Raw genomic sequence first — 17205 nt, 5'->3', positions numbered from 1 at the left:
AAAACTTCTACTATTCACCAGAAGAAAAACTTAATTCTGTATTAATATCATGGATTTGTGTTTCTGACAGCAGAAATTGGAGAAGGAAAGGGTATTTCTGCTAACACAGGAAATAAAGGAAATAATGCAATAGATAAGGAGGTTCCGGAGTAAGGCAGATCAAAGAGGAGCACAATATATCAGTTGAAATACTGTGTGTGTTGATCAGTGAACATGTGAGTGATTCAGAAACTCTTTCCATTCTTGCAGCATTTACCTGTATAGCTGTCAGACTAAAGTGGATTTTTCAGCAGGGATTGTAGATTTCAACATTCGTGATGGCTTGTTTTTTCCTTGGAAACCATTAGTATTTATTTGTAGTACAAAACTACAAGGCCCACAACCTCTCCATAACAACGCAATCACTTTGAGATGTTTTCTAATTTCACAAAGAACAGACAAGATATTAACTAGGTAGCCAGTTACTAAGAAGCTAAGTCAAGGTAATTATGTACATGCCCAGATGTGACAACATTATTATATTCATACATGTAAACAGAATACAAAGACAAATGCATGTGTTCTATCTTTACATTTTTGTAAAAACAAAAAACAAAACAAAAACCCTGATTGATTAAAATATTTAATTTTTCCATGCAGTTTTTAATAAACAACCGTCTGGTTTATTAAGTGAAATTTAATTAGAATGATTCATCCTATTGGATGTCTACTTCCTGGTTTTTCTGACTGTCCTACCTAATTGACTACCTTGTCATAAATCCTATTGGGCTAAAAATCCTCCAAGCCGATCTGCAGGACTGATCGACAGTTACCAGATAATTTTAGTTTCAGTTATTGCTACACAAGGGGCTCACATCAGATACTGAAAGCAAAGGTTCACATACCTTTGCCACTCACAGATATATAATATTGGATCCATCTATCCATCCATTTTATGTACCACTTATCCTACACAGGGTCACAGGGAGGCCTATCCCAGGGAACTCGGGGCACGAGGTAGGAGACACCCTGGACAGGGGGCCAGCCCATCACAGGGCATAATTGCGCACACGCACATTCATACACTATGGACAATTTGGAAATCAGCTTACAATGCATGTATTTGGACTGGGGAGGAAACCGAAGTACCCGGCAGAAACCCCCAGAGCATGATGCAACATGCAACCACTGTGCACACAGAAGGAGTTCACAAATTTTCAAGGAACAATGTGTGTGTGTGTGTGTGTGTGTGTGTGTGTGTGTGTGTGTGTGTGTGTGTGTGTGCGCGTGTGTGTGTGTGTGTGCATGTATATACTGTATGTATATATATATATATATATATATATATATATATATATATATATATATATATATGCAGGTTCACCAGTCTACAACATAAGATGATATTCTCTGTACAATGTCTGTGTTGAAGTGAGTTCGATTGCAAGACACAGTCAAAAAAAATATCACATTTGATTTCCCATATAGACCTGAATAGGAACCCAGAAAAAATCCTGTAAAAGTGGATATTTATGTTTTGTCCTATAAGACAGTTCCTATAGGAATATTATAGGAATGGTTCCTATAATATAACTGAAATTCTACATATAAGAAATACACATATCTTATTGGAATCCTTTAGGATTTTTGACAAGGTTTATCAAGAATACTGCATATACTTTAATGATGGGTGCATTTAAAAAAAGAAAAAATCATGAAACAAATATTTCACCTTTAGCTTTATGCTGGAGGCATTTCTGATAAAGTCACAGTAATGAAGTAGACAAAACATTTGTGGTGCTGTTTTAGAAAGACTATGACAGTGTGATAAGATGGGATGGATGCATTAGAACATGAGCACCACTGGTGACGCAAGCGCCCCCCAGTGGGAGGAGCCAGGGCTAGTGTACTTCCTGTTTAGGGTTTATCTTTTATCAAAGAGGATGCCGGTAAATCATTAACAAGATACAAGTCGTCTAGTAAGTAAAATTACTCAAGCGAGTAATTTTATTTTATTTAATGTTATTATCTCGTTTTTATGGCTGGTTATATAATAATTCATTCATTGTAAATGAAGTGGCGCACAGTGGCTGGTTTATGTTATGTGTGAGACTGGGCTGGGCTTACACGTGTTTTGACGGATGTTGTAAAAATGGCTACAGCAAATTTAAGCACTATCATAGAATAGAAGTGTGTACATTAATTATACAGAAGATGAATGAAAGGATGTAAACAGCTCCTCAGAAGGTTAGGAAATATCCAAAAACGTGCTCGTTTTTACATAGTGTGTTGTCCGCGGTATATCGGATAATATCTGTGCTACAAAAAAAAAGAAGAAAAAAAAAGAAAAGAAAGAGTCACACAGTTTATTTTAAATTAGACAATGTGTGAGAAGGCTGGCTCCTCAGATCCTCTGGCTCAGAGTCCACAAGACAAGGCAGCGTTGGATCTGGACCATCACCATAAGCGTGTGGAGCATGTGGTTAGTCCTGTCCTGAATAGGTGAGAGACAGTTTAACTCTGGATTATTGCTCTCTATTGTAGCATAATCAATACTGTGTTTGGTTTAATAGGTCTAAAGTGTACATGAGGTTATGTAGATCTTCATTGCAGCTGTTTTATAGCTACTGGACCTGCTGTACGAGTATAAATTCTCTTCTTACACCAAAACAATGAGGGCATAGTCATGAAAAAATAACTAATGAGCAGCATTAAAGGGATGAGTTGTATGACAGTAGGATATCATTATTGTAATGAACTATTGATGACATATTAATTAAGGTTTTTTTTTGATAGATATTTTATGCATCAAAGATCAGGACTACATTGCCCATAATCATTCATCAGGCTGTGTTTATCAATCAATCAATCAATCAAACAAACAAACAAACAAACAAATCTTTTTTTTTTTTTCCACTTTTGCATTTAAGTAATTTATATTATTTGCCTTTTATTTGAATGTTTTATGTTATTTTAATCATTGTACTTATATTATATATTGTTCTTCTTACTGTTACTGCAATTGTTTATCACACTTTTTACAAATTATTTTATATTTGACAACCTTTTATTTATTCCTATTTGTATGTTACACAAGCACTCTGAAGTGCATTTTAAATGTATGAAAACTTCTGTATAAATACAACTTTTTGGTATTATTATTATTATTATTATTATTATTATTATTATTGCCTTGTTTTGAACTGATGATTTAGATGTCGGATCAAGTGTGGTCTACCACAACTCTTGAGCTAAATGTTTTACCTTTCAATCAGAATCTATATGGACTACAATGCCACTACTCCATTTGATCCTGAGGTGGTCAGCGTGGTCACTGAGGCTTTAAATGAAGCTTGGGGAAACCCCAGCAGCATGTACCTGCCAGGTGTGTTCTCAGTCTGCTCTCATACAGTGCGTCTCTGATACTCAAAGATCAGATTTACTTATATTCTTCCTTCTTATTCCAGGCCTGAAAGCCAAAGAGATCATTAACCAGTCACGAGAGAGTGTAGCCAGGATGGTTGGTGCAAAGGCAACGGACATCATATTTACATCAGGTGGCACTGAGGTGAGATTTCTTGGTTTATGTGGAAATTCAGAAGCTCTTAAAAGCCTTAGTGTGACTAAAAGCCTAAATTTATTTGTTGTTTTGCTGGGAAAAGGACTATTCTACTACAGAAAATAGATGGCACCATGAGGAAGCAGGATTGTCTAGAAATACTGAAGCAAAACCTCAAGACATCATCCAAAAAGTTAAAACTTGGTTCAACTGGGTCTTCCAGCAGGACAATGGTCCTAAGCATACCTCCAATGTAAATGTGTATATAAACCCACTAAAAATCTGATATAGTAAATAAAAGTTGAAAAAAAAGCTCTCTTAATTATTATTTTGAAATGACATCTTATGGAAATAAAGTAGATTGGCTAGTTGGTCCTAATTGACTTAAAGCAGGAAATGTTTGTATGGTAACATGACATTAAGTCTGAATCTCTTTAGCCTAGGTGTATGTAAACTTTTGTGCTCAATTGTGTGTGTGTGTGTGTGTGTATATATATATATATATATATATTATTCGCCTGTGATATCTTTTCTATATGGGTCCATAGGGCTAAAAATGCTTTTGCTCCTCACCATTCCTTTTTTTTTACTTTATACTTCACCTTCAAATTGGTTTTGACCTTGTCCCTTCCACCCAAATTAACAAGTGAAATGTTCTTATCAATGCTTCATTTGTGGTAAAAATGTTTTACAATCTCAGGCCTTGGTCTTGGACTGATTATGTACACTGTATATATTCTGATACCAATACGCCAATCTGTACTTTAGTCTTCTAAAACTAATAAGGCATGACCTTGCTTTATTCCTTGATTATTTTTCAGGCTAATAACATGGTGTTTCACTCAGCAATGGAACACTATTGGAAGAGCAGCATGTCAGCTGAGGGTGGACGTGAGGAAAATTATCATGTTAATGGCAAAAGGATCATTCCGCACATCATCACCTCCAATGTGGAGCATGATTCTGTCAAACTCGTGGCTGAACACCTGGTACAAATGGGCAAGGCAGGTAATGATGACACATAATCCAGGGCTATAGTATCCTCTGTATGTCTGAAACTTGTTTGGGTTTTTTTTTAAGTTTGAAGCCATCTTCTCATTGGTCATTTTATTATGCTCTATGCTAAATGAACTATTATAATATTTTAGTGGAAATATTTTGATGGATCACTATTTTATGCTCTATTCTGGCCCCCAGGTTACTCTTTGTGCAGAGTTTCACATATTCTCCCCTTGTCCTCATGGGGTCCCTCTGGGCTGATAGGTGGATTGGTGACTCTAAATCATCACTAGGTGTGAATGAGTGTGTGAATGTTGGTGTACCTGCTTCACTGCTATGGGCTGGTGTCTTAATCAGTGCCTTAGTGTCAGGTGTCTTAATCAATATTCCTGCCTATCCTTACACGATAGGCTCCGGATCCCCCATGACCCTGCAAAGGATAAAGCGTCACTGAATATGAATGAGTGAATGAATAAATTAATAACCATTTTATTCCATGATAAAGTAGAGTTGCATTTGAGGTGTGCTTGCCTGGATTTCTCCTGTAGATGTCACGTTCCTGCCTGTTTCCAGAGTGACGGGACGGGTGGAGGTGGAGGACGTGATGGCAGCACTGCGTCCCTCCACATGCCTGGTGTCAGTCATGCTGGCCAACAATGAGACCGGTGTTATTATGGTAAGTGAATGAGCACAGCATAATTTCACAAAAGATTTTTAAGACTCTGAAAGGAAGGTGATGAAGAATATTTATTTAAATTATAATTCCATACTGTTGTATCCTAGTTTTAAATAATTAATTTCAAATTAGTAGGCAAAGCTTGTGTGGTTTTTTTTAAGTGATGCAGAAAAATGTAAGTAAATATTAAACATACACAAATATCCTTTATTTTCTACACTATTTAAGTCGAGAATGAAATAATAATGCAATAAAAAATGTAATACTGAGAAACCATTTTGAGAATAAATAATTGGGAGCAACAATGGCTGTAAGGGAACAGGGCTGGAAGTGACCAGCTTAAATTACATAAGTTCTGCTGTGATTAAGCCCATCAGGGAGATTTGTCAGAGGGTGAAATCAGCAAAAAGATCACCATCTTCTCCCAGAATTCTGCTGCACACAGATGCGGCGCAGGCCATCGGGAAGATCCGTGTGGATGCTCAAGAACTGGGGGTGGATTACCTTACAATAGTTGGACACAAGGTAACCGGTGCTGGTTGGTAAATAATAATAATAATAATAATAAGCAGTAGAAGTAGAGGAACAACAACAAAAACAACAATACTGATTTTCCCCAAATGAATCTTGTTAAACTGATTAACTGTTGTAGTCAAGTACAGTAAAAATAATTTTTGGAATATAAAATAGGCTTATGGAGTCAGCACCATAGCCTTCATTAAACCAACCAGTATTTTTGAAGTTTTTCAGTGGCAACTATTTTGTGATTTGTGCATGCCAAGCAAGCATGCTAAATGATAGAAGCGTGTGTTCATGTATTTATGTACATGGTTTTAATGTTTGCAAAAATAAGCAGACAACCACATTAGGCTAATTCCAGATTTATAAGATTTTTAACATGTTTTATACTCTGAAACAAATGCCGTAAAACGGGAAATAATTGTTGTTTATTTGCAGTTTTATGCTCCTCGAATTGGTGCCTTGTTTGCGAACGGTCCTGGAACGATGACCCCTCTTTACCCTTTGCTCTTTGGCGGAGGACAGGAGCGCAACTTTAGACCAGGGTATTGCATGGCTTTATTAGCTGGCATTGCAGTATAAGTGTTGTGTGGCAATGCTAACCCTTTGAACTAGTAAATAAATAAATAAGCCCGAAGCATTGACTCTGACACTGATATTGTTCCTAACTTTCTTTTTCAGAACTGAGAACACAGCAATGATTGCTGGTCTGGGGAAGGTAAGAGGTTATTCTCAGCATTGTTCTTTAGATATACCTATATTCTTTTATCATCATCACTCAAAATTGGTTTCAGTGTTTTAAATGACTGTGCACCTCTTCTTTGATAAAGGCTGCAGAATTGGTGACAGCAAACCTGGTGAAAGACGAGGCTCATCTGCTGGATATCAGACTTTACCTGGAGCAGAGGCTGATGGTCAGTCCTATTTGTCAAATAATTGTACAGCTGGTATTCTTTGAGTTTATGTTGCAGTAACAGTTTACGGTGAATAGTATTTAAATATTTTTGTTGAAATGACCCTATTCTTTGTATCTAGACTGTGTTTGGAAAAGAGAAGCTTCGTTTTAACAGTCATTTCCATGGAACAGACACACTACCCAACACGTGCAATGTGTCTATTTTGGGACAAGGACTGCATGGTGAATATCTATCCTTACATTTCTTCCTGACAATAATTATCTTCAGTTGTATTCACACTCACATTCTACCATTTTGCAGCTAAAACCCCATCCATAGCGCAATAAACAACAAAACATATACCTTTATTGGGTTTTTAGGACATTCTTCTTCATTCACACAGGTTTAAGTGTCTTGCCATTTCTTTTTCTGGAACTTTCCATCGAGCGTCCTATACTGATATGTTGCAGATGAAGTTTGGTCGCTTAAATATTAATCCATGAAATAAATTAGAAAGATGACCCATTAATGAAGATTTTCATGTCACATGCCCTGACTTGGGTTCTGACCTCGGCCATTTGTAAAACAAAATAGCTGCAGTGAATAATTGATCCGTCCCTGGCTGTGTCATAGGCCGAAGAGTGCTGTCCACATGTAGGAGATTACTGGCCAGCGTGGGCGCTGCCTGTCACTCAGACCACGGAGATCAGTGAGTCTCTAACCTGCAGACACTCCAATCTACTGTATCATAGCATGTACCATCTGAGTGGTATGTATAATTGTAATAATGAAATAGTAATAATAAGTTATACTGTATAGCACAATGCTAAAGCTTTAATCACAGAGATAATCTCTTGAACTATGGAGTAAGGTCAGGTTGAATTAATTCGGTGCTAAATTGGTTAACAGATAACAATCTGTGTTGGCTTGTGTATACTAGAAGCACATGCACCCCAATTAAGCTCTGTTGAACACATTGAGTATTTGTAGCTGTAATAAGACAATTGTGTAAATTGTATTACAAACAAAAATTTATCCCAGTAAATCTGCTCAGATATTCAATCAAAATGAAAAATCTATTCCAGCATTAACTACAGTATGTGCTAAATAAATCTGTAAGTCTGAACATACACAATTCTTTATGTAGTGCCAACTGGTGACCCATTCATTATAATATCCAATATACTTTGATGCTAAAATGCACTTTACTTCTGGTTGAGATACACTCACAATAGAAACATATTTCAGTTCAGGAAGGACTGTAGTTTTCAAAACTTTAAAACTATATACATTATATATTTTGTGCATATGAGTGTATGTTTAACATGCTCAGACTCACCAGATAAAACAAAAAAAAAAGACAGAAACTAGATATACTGAATGTTGAACCTTAAAATACTTGTGGTTAATTAAAAAAAAAAGATTCCGGGGTTACACATGTACATGTTTTGCAGGCCTTCCCATATTCTGCTGAACTGTGGCATCCCGTACCACGTAGCAATAAATGCTCTGAGGATTAGTGTTGGTCGAGGGACATCACGGGAGGATGTGGACATCGTGGTAGAGGACCTCCGGGACACAGTAGAAAGACTGGAGCAAATGAACTAGAGTCTGTTTTTGCTAGAGCACCCCTTGTGGTGGAGATGTTGAACAGCAGAAACTCTAGCTTTGGTATCATTAGCTTAAGGTACTGATCAAGGCAGGGAAAGGGGTAAGAGGTGAAAAATTGTGACTTAAAATAACAGTTCTATTGTTGATTAGATTTTATTTTAAATGAATTAATCTTTATGGTGTTGATATTCCCCTTTCTTTGGTGCACTGTAAAGGTACAATGGCAGGTTATGTACAATGACAGGTTATGTATAATGGCAGGTTATATATAGGTTGTATATTATGACAGGTTATGCACTTAAATGCACTAATTATCTAAAGTACTGTTACAGGGCTGAATGGTTTAAGTGAATTATTTATTACTTTGGTTAATATATATTCTTAATATACTGTACACACAATGGCTTTTATGGAAGCATTTCCGAGACTGTTTGAGCTTGCATGTTGTATTAAAGCAGAAATATCTGTAGTGCAGTGCACTGAATGTGCATAAATGAAACTGGAATATTATTAGCATGTAGCAAGCAGGTGGTACTCTTGTTTTCCTTTTTTTTTTTTTTTTAAACCTGATGTTGAATTGTGTTCTGTCATTATTAAAGATCAGAAGCTTCAACCAACTTGCACTAGTCTCTAATCACATGTTCTCTTTGTAGACTACACAGCTTGAGCTATTCAAAGGAGCATGAATATTTAACACAAGCCTTAAAAATGAAGCTCAAGTGGCAACGAACGCTCTGCGGATCATTGTTAACCCTTCATATGTCTTCAGATGGCTGTACTCATACTGTATTTCCATCGGCACTGTGGTGGCATGTGTCAGTCTGGGCACGACGGTGACCACTGGTCTATGAGAAGCTGTGCTTTTGTGCCATAGCTGTGCTTCTTTCATTAACTTAACAGATCACTGAGTCTGACCTGCACCTCTCTGCCATTGACACACACACTTTCCTGCCTGCCAACTGGCTGTCACTGTGGTGTCAGCTTGCTCTGGCCATGCGTGTGTGTGTGTATATGTGTGGTCAGGTTTAGTCGGGCTTCTCTAGAGAGTGTCTAGTTTGGACTCAGATGGCCAGTGTGGTTGGGAAATGGTGCTCCATAAGGCCATAGCTGCTGCTCGTGTTGGAGATCTAGATACTATAAAGCATCTGTTCAAAGCTGGGGATTTGACAGCAGCCATCATCGATGCCCAGGGGGCAGGACCAGTTCACCATGCGGCGCGTTGTGGCCAGCTCCACTGCCTGTGCTTCCTGGTGGCTGAAGCAGGGCTGCTGGCTAACGGAAGGGCTCTGAACGGCGCTACGCCTGTCCATGATGCAGCTGCTACAGGCCACACACGAGAGCTGCAGTGGCTGGTGCAGAATGCAGGATGCAGTGTGCAGGTGAGCTTAGGGTTCTTATGGCAGTGTGAATGTCAAATGAGAGGTTCTCATCTCTAGTCTCTGTAGAATCTGCATCTGTATTAGAATCCGTATTATAATGCACCACATCCAGAGTGCTTTAGCAGAGAAAAATATCAGGGTGTGCAAGTCGATGGGCTCCTAGGCCAGGAACTGATCATCGCTGTTGTATATAATATAATAAATATGATTACAAAGCCAACAGAGCCACAGCATAAAACCATCATTATGGTTTTATATCTTTAAATAATTGATGCCATGACTGTGGTACCATTTAGCCCTTAAAATATCTTAAAACATAAACTTATTTGATGACTTTTTAACACTGAATCTAAGAAAACAATCTTATTAACCAATCTCAGGTATCAATCTAAGTTTTACAAGGTTTCTTTGCTGGCAATGGCTGCATTTTCTCTTAAATAAGTAACCGGGTTGATATTTGTATTTTTATTTATTTATTTCTTTATTTATTTATTTTAGCATAGAATTAGCAAATACATGAAATGTGGTTTGCCAGCATGAGGACATTAAAGACAGTGTATTTTTATTTTTTTTTAATTAATAATCCACTTTCAATCTGAAATTTGGGTAATATTCAAAGTGTCCTCGTCAATGAACATCACAATGTCACTGAAAACAAAGGAAAAAAATAATAGAGAACATACTTTTCTTCTTACCATAACATGCAGAAAATTTGGATGATGCAACTTTCTGTTGACTTGTGGAATATTCCAAATCTTTCATGGGGTGAATGTGTTCAGGTAACAGAGTTGAGTGAACTTGAAGTAAAATGTATATGATTCATAACATATAATGAATGGCTAGGCAAGCATGAGATCTTATATGGATTCACACATTCATGCAATATGACACAATTTATGAAGTATTTTAATGATTATAATTTAAGGTAATGTGTAGTTACAGTGGGCTGCGACAGGCAAAAATAATGTTTTGTAATTGCTGTAGATTTTAGGTTTTTATTAATGTTTATTTATTTATTTATCTGAAACATGCACATATGTTGTTGTGAAGGACACATTTACTGTGTTTAAAATTTATTTTACCTTTACTTTACATACATATTTGTAAATGTAATATCAGTGGGACCCAAATGGGCTGCTTAAAAGGACTGTAATTTTTTTCTTATTTAATTAGTAGACTGTCCTGTATAATTTTTTTTTATTTTTTTATAAAGGGCACAGATATCTTTTTGGTTGATCTCTAAGCTATTTAAAATATCCTTATGACAGTGTACTGACATCACACGCCTATTTGATACACTATATACCCAAAAGTATGTGGATGCCTTCCCACTCATGTATGCACGATTTTCCTGTCTGAAAGCATGTTTTGTGTAGTTTGAAACTAAATTCTTGCCTGATAAACTATCTCTCAGGCGATAGTGAACCCATGTGAAAAACAGCACTGGCACTGGCTGTTCCACCTGTTATAAATATAAGCCTATGCATAATCAGCTGCAGAACAGTGTGGATGGTGCAGTTACATCACCCGCACATTTTCTGTTTGCTCTTTGTTTAGTAGTGTTGCATGACTGCTCTAATCAGGAACAGATAGAGGCCAAGGGGGCTTGCTGTTTATTGGAGGACTGTGCGGCCCATGTGGCCCCTCCAAGACCCCACAGCCCTTTCTACCACTAATTCAAACCAGATCTTTTAACCTCAACAACCTCTTGATCAAATTTATGGCCATCTGCTTTGGATTAAAGTACACATTTTAAGTGCCTTGTTATCATTTGCTAAAGCGATAACATTATTCCAAGTTGGTGGTCTTGTTGAAGTTTGTCAGAGAGATGTGAATGAGAGTTTTTATTTTGTCAGGCCATGCATACCAGCACACAGTCAACATGGTATGAGGCTTGAATACTTAATAAACATTTCCTCTGCCCACTTAAATAAAGATGACTTCCCTAATTTAATTACACTGCTGGAGTAGTGAGTGTGATGCTGGGCCAATTTACAGATCTGGTTTGCAGACGTGTATAGCACTGAATGCTCACTACAAGTCGATGCCAACATGACCTCCAACCTCTCTTTATCTCTTAAAATTAAACAGAAGCTTTTTGTTATTGTCTTTAAGACTGATATGTACTCTTCACATATGACATGACACGTAATACCCTCACCAAATAATATGCTAAGCTTTTGTAATATTACAAATGATAAATATTTATTCATATCTAGCATCATTAACCAGTTCAAAGCTGTTGGAATGAAGATATGATGTAAATATTATCTTTATTGATGTGATGACCTTGGAATTGGCAAAGACATTACCAAAAAAAACCTACCTAGCTGGCAAGCACATTTTAATGGTGTATACCAGTGGTCACCAACCCTGTTCCTGGATATCTACCTTCCTGAAGACTTTAGCTCCAACCATAATCGTGCCCACCTGACCGTCTAATCATTGCTTGAAGAAGTTCTTCATCAACTAAAACAGGTATGTTAGATTTTGGTTGTAGATGAGACCTGCAGGAAGGTAGAGCTCATTGAAGCAGGCTGGTGACCGCTGGTGTATACGAAGCCCAGCTCAGTGTCAGAATGGTGTGGACTAATTGTGGGTTGTGGGCTTGCTGTTGGCATTGATGTATTCCTCAGGATTGATGTTTTGGCAAACACCTGCACTACAGTGTCTAATTGAATAAGCAGTCAAGGTTAAAGTATGCAAAACAAACTTAAGCTCAGGCTAAAAACATTTTGAAAAACAAAAATTCACTTCAGGCACCACAAAGCCTTTTTCTGGGTTCTTTGGATGGCTATGCAAAGATACTTTTTAGTTTCCCAGCAGCCAGAAAACACACCACATTTAACCATTTCTCTACTCCATAAAACAGATTGCAGCAACTGGGCTGGGCTGCTGATTGAATATGCAAATACAGTACGTTCATGGTAGTGACACCCCACCTATGAAAAAAATGAAAATCCTTCAGCTTAGTGTCCATATATGGACTATATGGAACATGGAGGGAATGGTATGGTGGCACAGTAGATAGCTTTCCCACCTCAAACCTCCAGAATCCCTGGTTTGATCCTGAGCTTTGGTTACTGTGTGCATGGTTTTTCTCCAATTTCCTCCCACATTCCAAAAACATGCACGTAGCTAAATTGCCCCAGGTGTGTGTGTGTGTGTGTGTGTGTGTGTGCGCGTGTGTGCGTGTGCGCATAGTGCGCTGTGATGGACTGGCATCCCATTCTTGGTGTAGTCCTGCCTCACGCCTAGTGTTCCTGGGATAGTTGCCAGATCCACTGCAACCACGACATGGACAAAGCAGTTACTGCAGATGAAAGATCCCATTGTTTTTATTTCAAAAAGTACAGAAAAATCTGTATTTTCATGGTACAGTCCATCTAATACATTGCACAATGTCTGTTGAGAGTTTTTCTGTTTGCTTACTAAAGACAATGTGTTTCTGATACATCACAGCACAAAATTTTCTTCCTTGCATTTTTGTTCTTCCATGCCTGTTCATAAAACTCTACAAACATACTTGTGTGTCTACATTTGTTATTCAGTTTTTATAAATCTAATTGTATGGTTCTGGAATGTTCGCTTCAGGAGCAGGATGAATCAGGGACCACTGCACTCCATCTTGCTGCACGGTTTGGGAGGGTGGAGGTTGTTGGTTGGTTGCTGGCCTCTGGGGGCAGAGCTGAGGAGGAAACTGACTGTGGCGCCATTCCCGCTCACTATGCTGCTGCCAGGGGTGAACTTACCTGTCTGAAACTTTTGATAGGCCAAGCTCCAGGGTAAGAGACTAACTGTAAAAAAATGTCATGCTCACATACACATAAACGCATGTGAAATAGACCTGTCATAATTAGGTATAAGATTTACTAATGTATACTGACCTGAGGACAATGGTCATCATTTTAAGTATACACTCCATTTTCCAGCTTGTCCCTTTGGAGAAATTTTAAGTAGAACCATGCAGAAAGTGTTTAAGCAGAACCCTAACCCTTTCAGGGGAAAAAAGTATTTACTTCCTTGAAGTTTTCCATTTTGTGGTGTTACATCTGGAAGTGAAATTGATTTCATTGGGATTTTTATTATTTGACTTACAAAGATGCCTAACATTAAAAAAAATTGTGACACAAAGGTTAAATAAGCAAAAAAGCAGACGTTTGTTGCATTTGTCACCCCTAAATGGGATCTCCAGATGTGATTTCATATAGCTTTTTCTTCAATAATTATCCCTCTTTTTGCCATTCTCCCATAAATCCAAGCTTTAAATCATTGTAAAACAATGAGGAAATGTACAACAATAATTGAGACTGTAATGGATGGGTAAGCACAAATAGAGTTGAGAATGTGTTTTCTTGTTTGTATAGAAATTACAAACGGTTACATCGATGTCCCTTGACTGCAGTTGGGTGTGAGAAATTCCCCTATTTGGGAGTCAGAAAAAAAAATCATCAGTGACTGAAATAGAGCAGATGTATAATAAATGATGGTTCCCAACTGATTGCTTACTATTTTTACAGTCCAGCACATACTAGAGACTGGCAATATAATCCATTCTCATTATTATGGTTTTATATATCAAGGCAAAACTGTTGTAAAGTGATATCTATAGGAAAATATACTGCAGAGTATGTAGCAATTATAGCTTTTATGTTTGTTTGTGTTTCTTAATAGTCAGTAGGTGTTAACAGTGATATGATTCCCCATAGGCAATAAAATCACACAAGATGATGAGCAGAAATAAAGATTCTGTATGCTTCTGAGTGGCAACTTAAAGCTTGTTAACCTCAGGATGTGTTTGGATATAACCAGACATTGGAGAAAAAGAGATTACATGAACGTACCACCAACCCATTGAGATTAACTGAGAAGTTGATTTGGCAGTGTATAATTATTGGTGCATTGCCATAGTCTCATTGATAGAAGCTTTGCATGGTTGGAAAATCACTTTCTGTCTGCTTTATTTAAAGCTCAGTGTGATGTGGTGATGTCATGTTTAGGTTCAGAAAATCTGATCGTTTTGCTGGCCACACAAGATGAACAGGCATGTGATGTGGCAGTAGAGAAAAAGGAAAATGTTTGAGTGAAACTGTGAAAGGGCTGATAGGGGGTAAAGGAAATCAACCATAGGTGGGGAAAACAGAAAAAATAATAGCCTCCATGTAGAGGAATTTTATGCACATGTGCAAGTGGTGTTCAATCTACATTTAGACCTGGTGTGGAAATATATTGTAACTCACAAATTCTTCTTATGTAATTTATACTAAAAGTACACATGCGATACACTATAGTGCCAAAAGTATGTGGACATATTACCATCATACAATACCTATGTATATATGCTTGTTGAAAATCCCATTCCAACGTTGGTCCCCCCTTTGCTGCTATAACAGCCTCCACTCTTCTGGGAAGGCTTTGCATTAAATTTTGAAATGTGACTATGTGAACAAGAGCATTAGTGAGGTCAGGCATTGATGTCAGGCAAGAGGATCTGGCACACAGTTGCCTTACCAGTTCGTCCCAAAAGTGTTCCATGGGGTTGGGGTCAGGGCTCTGTGCAGGCCACTCAAGTTCCAGAATTCTGAATAAAAACAGAGGATAATATACTGATTATAATATTTCTATTTCCAAAATAATTTGCAAAGTACACTAACATCTTATTAACACTAACATCTCCCCCCCAAAAATGCTCGATAAATACTCCTTAACAGAAAACTTCAGCATGTCAAAATTTCATAGTTTTTTTATGTTGAGAGCCTATCTATAGATATTACTACACATAAGATCGTGTATTAGAACAAACACAACTTGAACTACTGTCAGAAAATTACTTAACACCTTCAGACCAATATGAAACACAAATTTAATAGAACTATGACATAAACGTTAAGTCCCAAATTCCTAATTAAAAATATTTCCAGATTACGGACAAAGAGTTTGCCATACAGAATGAGCACAGATCTATAAAAGAGCATGCCCCTTATAATAATTATGTTATTACCTCACAGTATAGAAATAAAGAAGAGTGTTTAGCTTTGAATGAGAAAGTCATATTTAGAGTTTGAGTTCATATTTAGAGCTCTCTATCTTTGATGAATTGCAGATAAGCGTGAAGATTGTTATCTTGGCAGATCTGAGCACAATGTGTGACTTTGTTGAAATATCTACTAAAAACCATGTGAGATTGCTTCAATCTTTGGCTCTGTAGAAAATTTTTTCCATCTGATTTCATTGCTTAATAAATTAAAGAAAGCCCTTTTCTACTTTTCTTTCCTATATTATTTTATGCTACATATTTCTAGGTTAAAAGCTTCATTTTATAATTTAGTTTAATTAAATTGAAATGTATCTGCATGGTGAGTTTAACATCAGTCATTGTCACAAAGCAGCCTTAGAGAATTTTGGGTCTACACACCTAATGAGCAAGCCAGAGGGGATATCACCAAGGAAAGACATCCTTTAAATATAATGAAGAAATATTGAGCTGAGCCAGATTCATATTTTCTGAATAGTGGAATTTTGATATTAATCTTGTGTGGAGCTGCTGAGGTTACATAGTGGTTATTTTTAATAAGGCATGGCCACAAATTCATATATTGAGGCCACAAATGAATATTTCAAGACCACATACGCGAAGTGTCTTGTAGGCACAAATTATTATGTTGTGGCCATGAGATTACAACCCATGAGTTGTTGAACTTGAGCCATGACTTAATATGTTGTGGGAAAGTCATACTTAATACATGGCTGCTAGTTAATTATTTGGTGGGAATGAAGAAAAACTTGTTTTCACGTTGAGAATTTGCTTAAAGTGACATGAGCTAATGGTATCCATTGTACTGGTTAGCTAATGGTAACCATGCAGCAATATCAGTGACTCAAGTATGTGTTTATGCATCATTTCAAGACTAAAGTGTAATATTATCAGGGATCTCCCTGCTTACATTTCTGTGGCCACAGTGGTCTACTTCAATTCATTTCTCTCTGTCTCACTCATTTTAAAGCAGGAGTGTGTTCAAAAGATTCTGTTAGGGAGCAGAACATGTTTAAAATGTGCATAGCATAACATGTGTCATGGGCTCTCTAGGATTATGTTGTTCTTTATATTAACATGCTACTTTGCATTTTCACAGATGTGCAAACCATCAGACTTTCATGGGAGCCACGCCGTTGTACCTGGCCTGTCAGGAGGGCCACCTACATGTGGTGGAGTATCTAGTGAAGGACTGTGGAGCTGATGTGCACCTCAGAGCCCAGGATGGCATGACACCTCTGCATGCAGCTGCTCACATGGGTCACCATTCTCTTGTTGTCTGGCTGGTGAGTGCTTTCGCACAGATGTTCATAAACCCTTGGATCCCTAGCTTGTTTTTGAGCATTTTTCACTTACTTTAATAGTAGACTTCATACATAACTTGCTATAAATTAAGAATTTGCTATCATCTGTATGAAAGTTCATACACTCAATTCATACATAAATCAATTAAATTGAAAGATAAAATGTGGTATTACTTAGTTTACTTCATCTGATAGGTGTGAGTATGGCTTAGGGCTTTGATTGGACAATGATTGCATTTCAGTTTGGCA

General features: G+C 37.3%; 2 protein-coding genes across 5 annotated transcripts in view; both read left to right on the top strand.

Annotated features, from left to right (window-relative positions):
* Window positions 1–1874: 1874 nt before the first annotated feature.
* Window positions 1875–8856, top strand: scly (selenocysteine lyase). Of its 3 annotated transcripts, XM_017480293.3 has the most exons (13): window positions 1875–1958; window positions 2360–2481; window positions 3255–3364; window positions 3447–3547; window positions 4360–4546; window positions 5086–5213; window positions 5583–5738; window positions 6171–6277; window positions 6414–6450; window positions 6563–6646; window positions 6768–6870; window positions 7262–7337; window positions 8083–8856. In XM_017480293.3, the coding sequence occupies exons 2-13, from the start codon at window positions 2363–2365 to the stop codon at window positions 8234–8236; spliced, it is 1362 nt and encodes a 453-aa protein (XP_017335782.1). In that variant the 5' UTR covers window positions 1875–1958; window positions 2360–2362; the 3' UTR covers window positions 8237–8856. The 3 variants fall into 3 exon arrangements, 2 of the variants coding, with proteins under 2 accessions (XP_017335782.1, XP_017335783.1); XR_001813993.3 differs by lacking the exon at window positions 1875–1958 and having other exon boundaries at window positions 1968–2481; window positions 7262–7397; window positions 8083–8222; XM_017480294.3 differs by lacking the exon at window positions 1875–1958 and having other exon boundaries at window positions 1968–2481.
* A 143-nt stretch (window positions 8857–8999) lies between these two features.
* The window catches only part of LOC108272105 (espin like), a 30873-nt gene continuing 22667 nt past the window's right edge, over window positions 9000–17205 (top strand). For both annotated transcript variants that reach the window (XM_017480292.3, XM_017480291.3), the window contains exons 1-3: window positions 9000–9618; window positions 13213–13403; window positions 16752–16938. In XM_017480292.3, the coding sequence (XP_017335781.1) occupies window positions 9325–9618; window positions 13213–13403; window positions 16752–16938 (672 nt within the window). In that variant the 5' untranslated portion in view covers window positions 9000–9324. The remainder of the gene's footprint in view (window positions 9619–13212; window positions 13404–16751; window positions 16939–17205) is intronic.

This window comes from Ictalurus punctatus, chromosome 11 (assembly GCF_001660625.3).
Source record: "Ictalurus punctatus breed USDA103 chromosome 11, Coco_2.0, whole genome shotgun sequence".
NCBI classification, from domain to species: Eukaryota; Metazoa; Chordata; class Actinopteri; order Siluriformes; family Ictaluridae; genus Ictalurus; species Ictalurus punctatus.
This window is presented reverse-complemented; position numbering and strand designations above follow the sequence as displayed.

Bases quoted from the DNA above. Each gene is read 5' to 3' on its own strand.
- scly (XM_017480293.3), top strand. From the start codon at position 2,363: ATGTGTGAGAAGGCTGGCTCCTCAGATCCTCTGGCTCAGAGTCCACAA. The intron at 3,548-4,359 runs GTGAGATTTCTT...ATTATTTTTCAG, and splicing joins TTACATCAGGTGGCACTGAG to GCTAATAACATGGTGTTTCA. The intron at 5,739-6,170 runs GTAACCGGTGCT...GTTTATTTGCAG, and splicing joins TTACAATAGTTGGACACAAG to TTTTATGCTCCTCGAATTGG.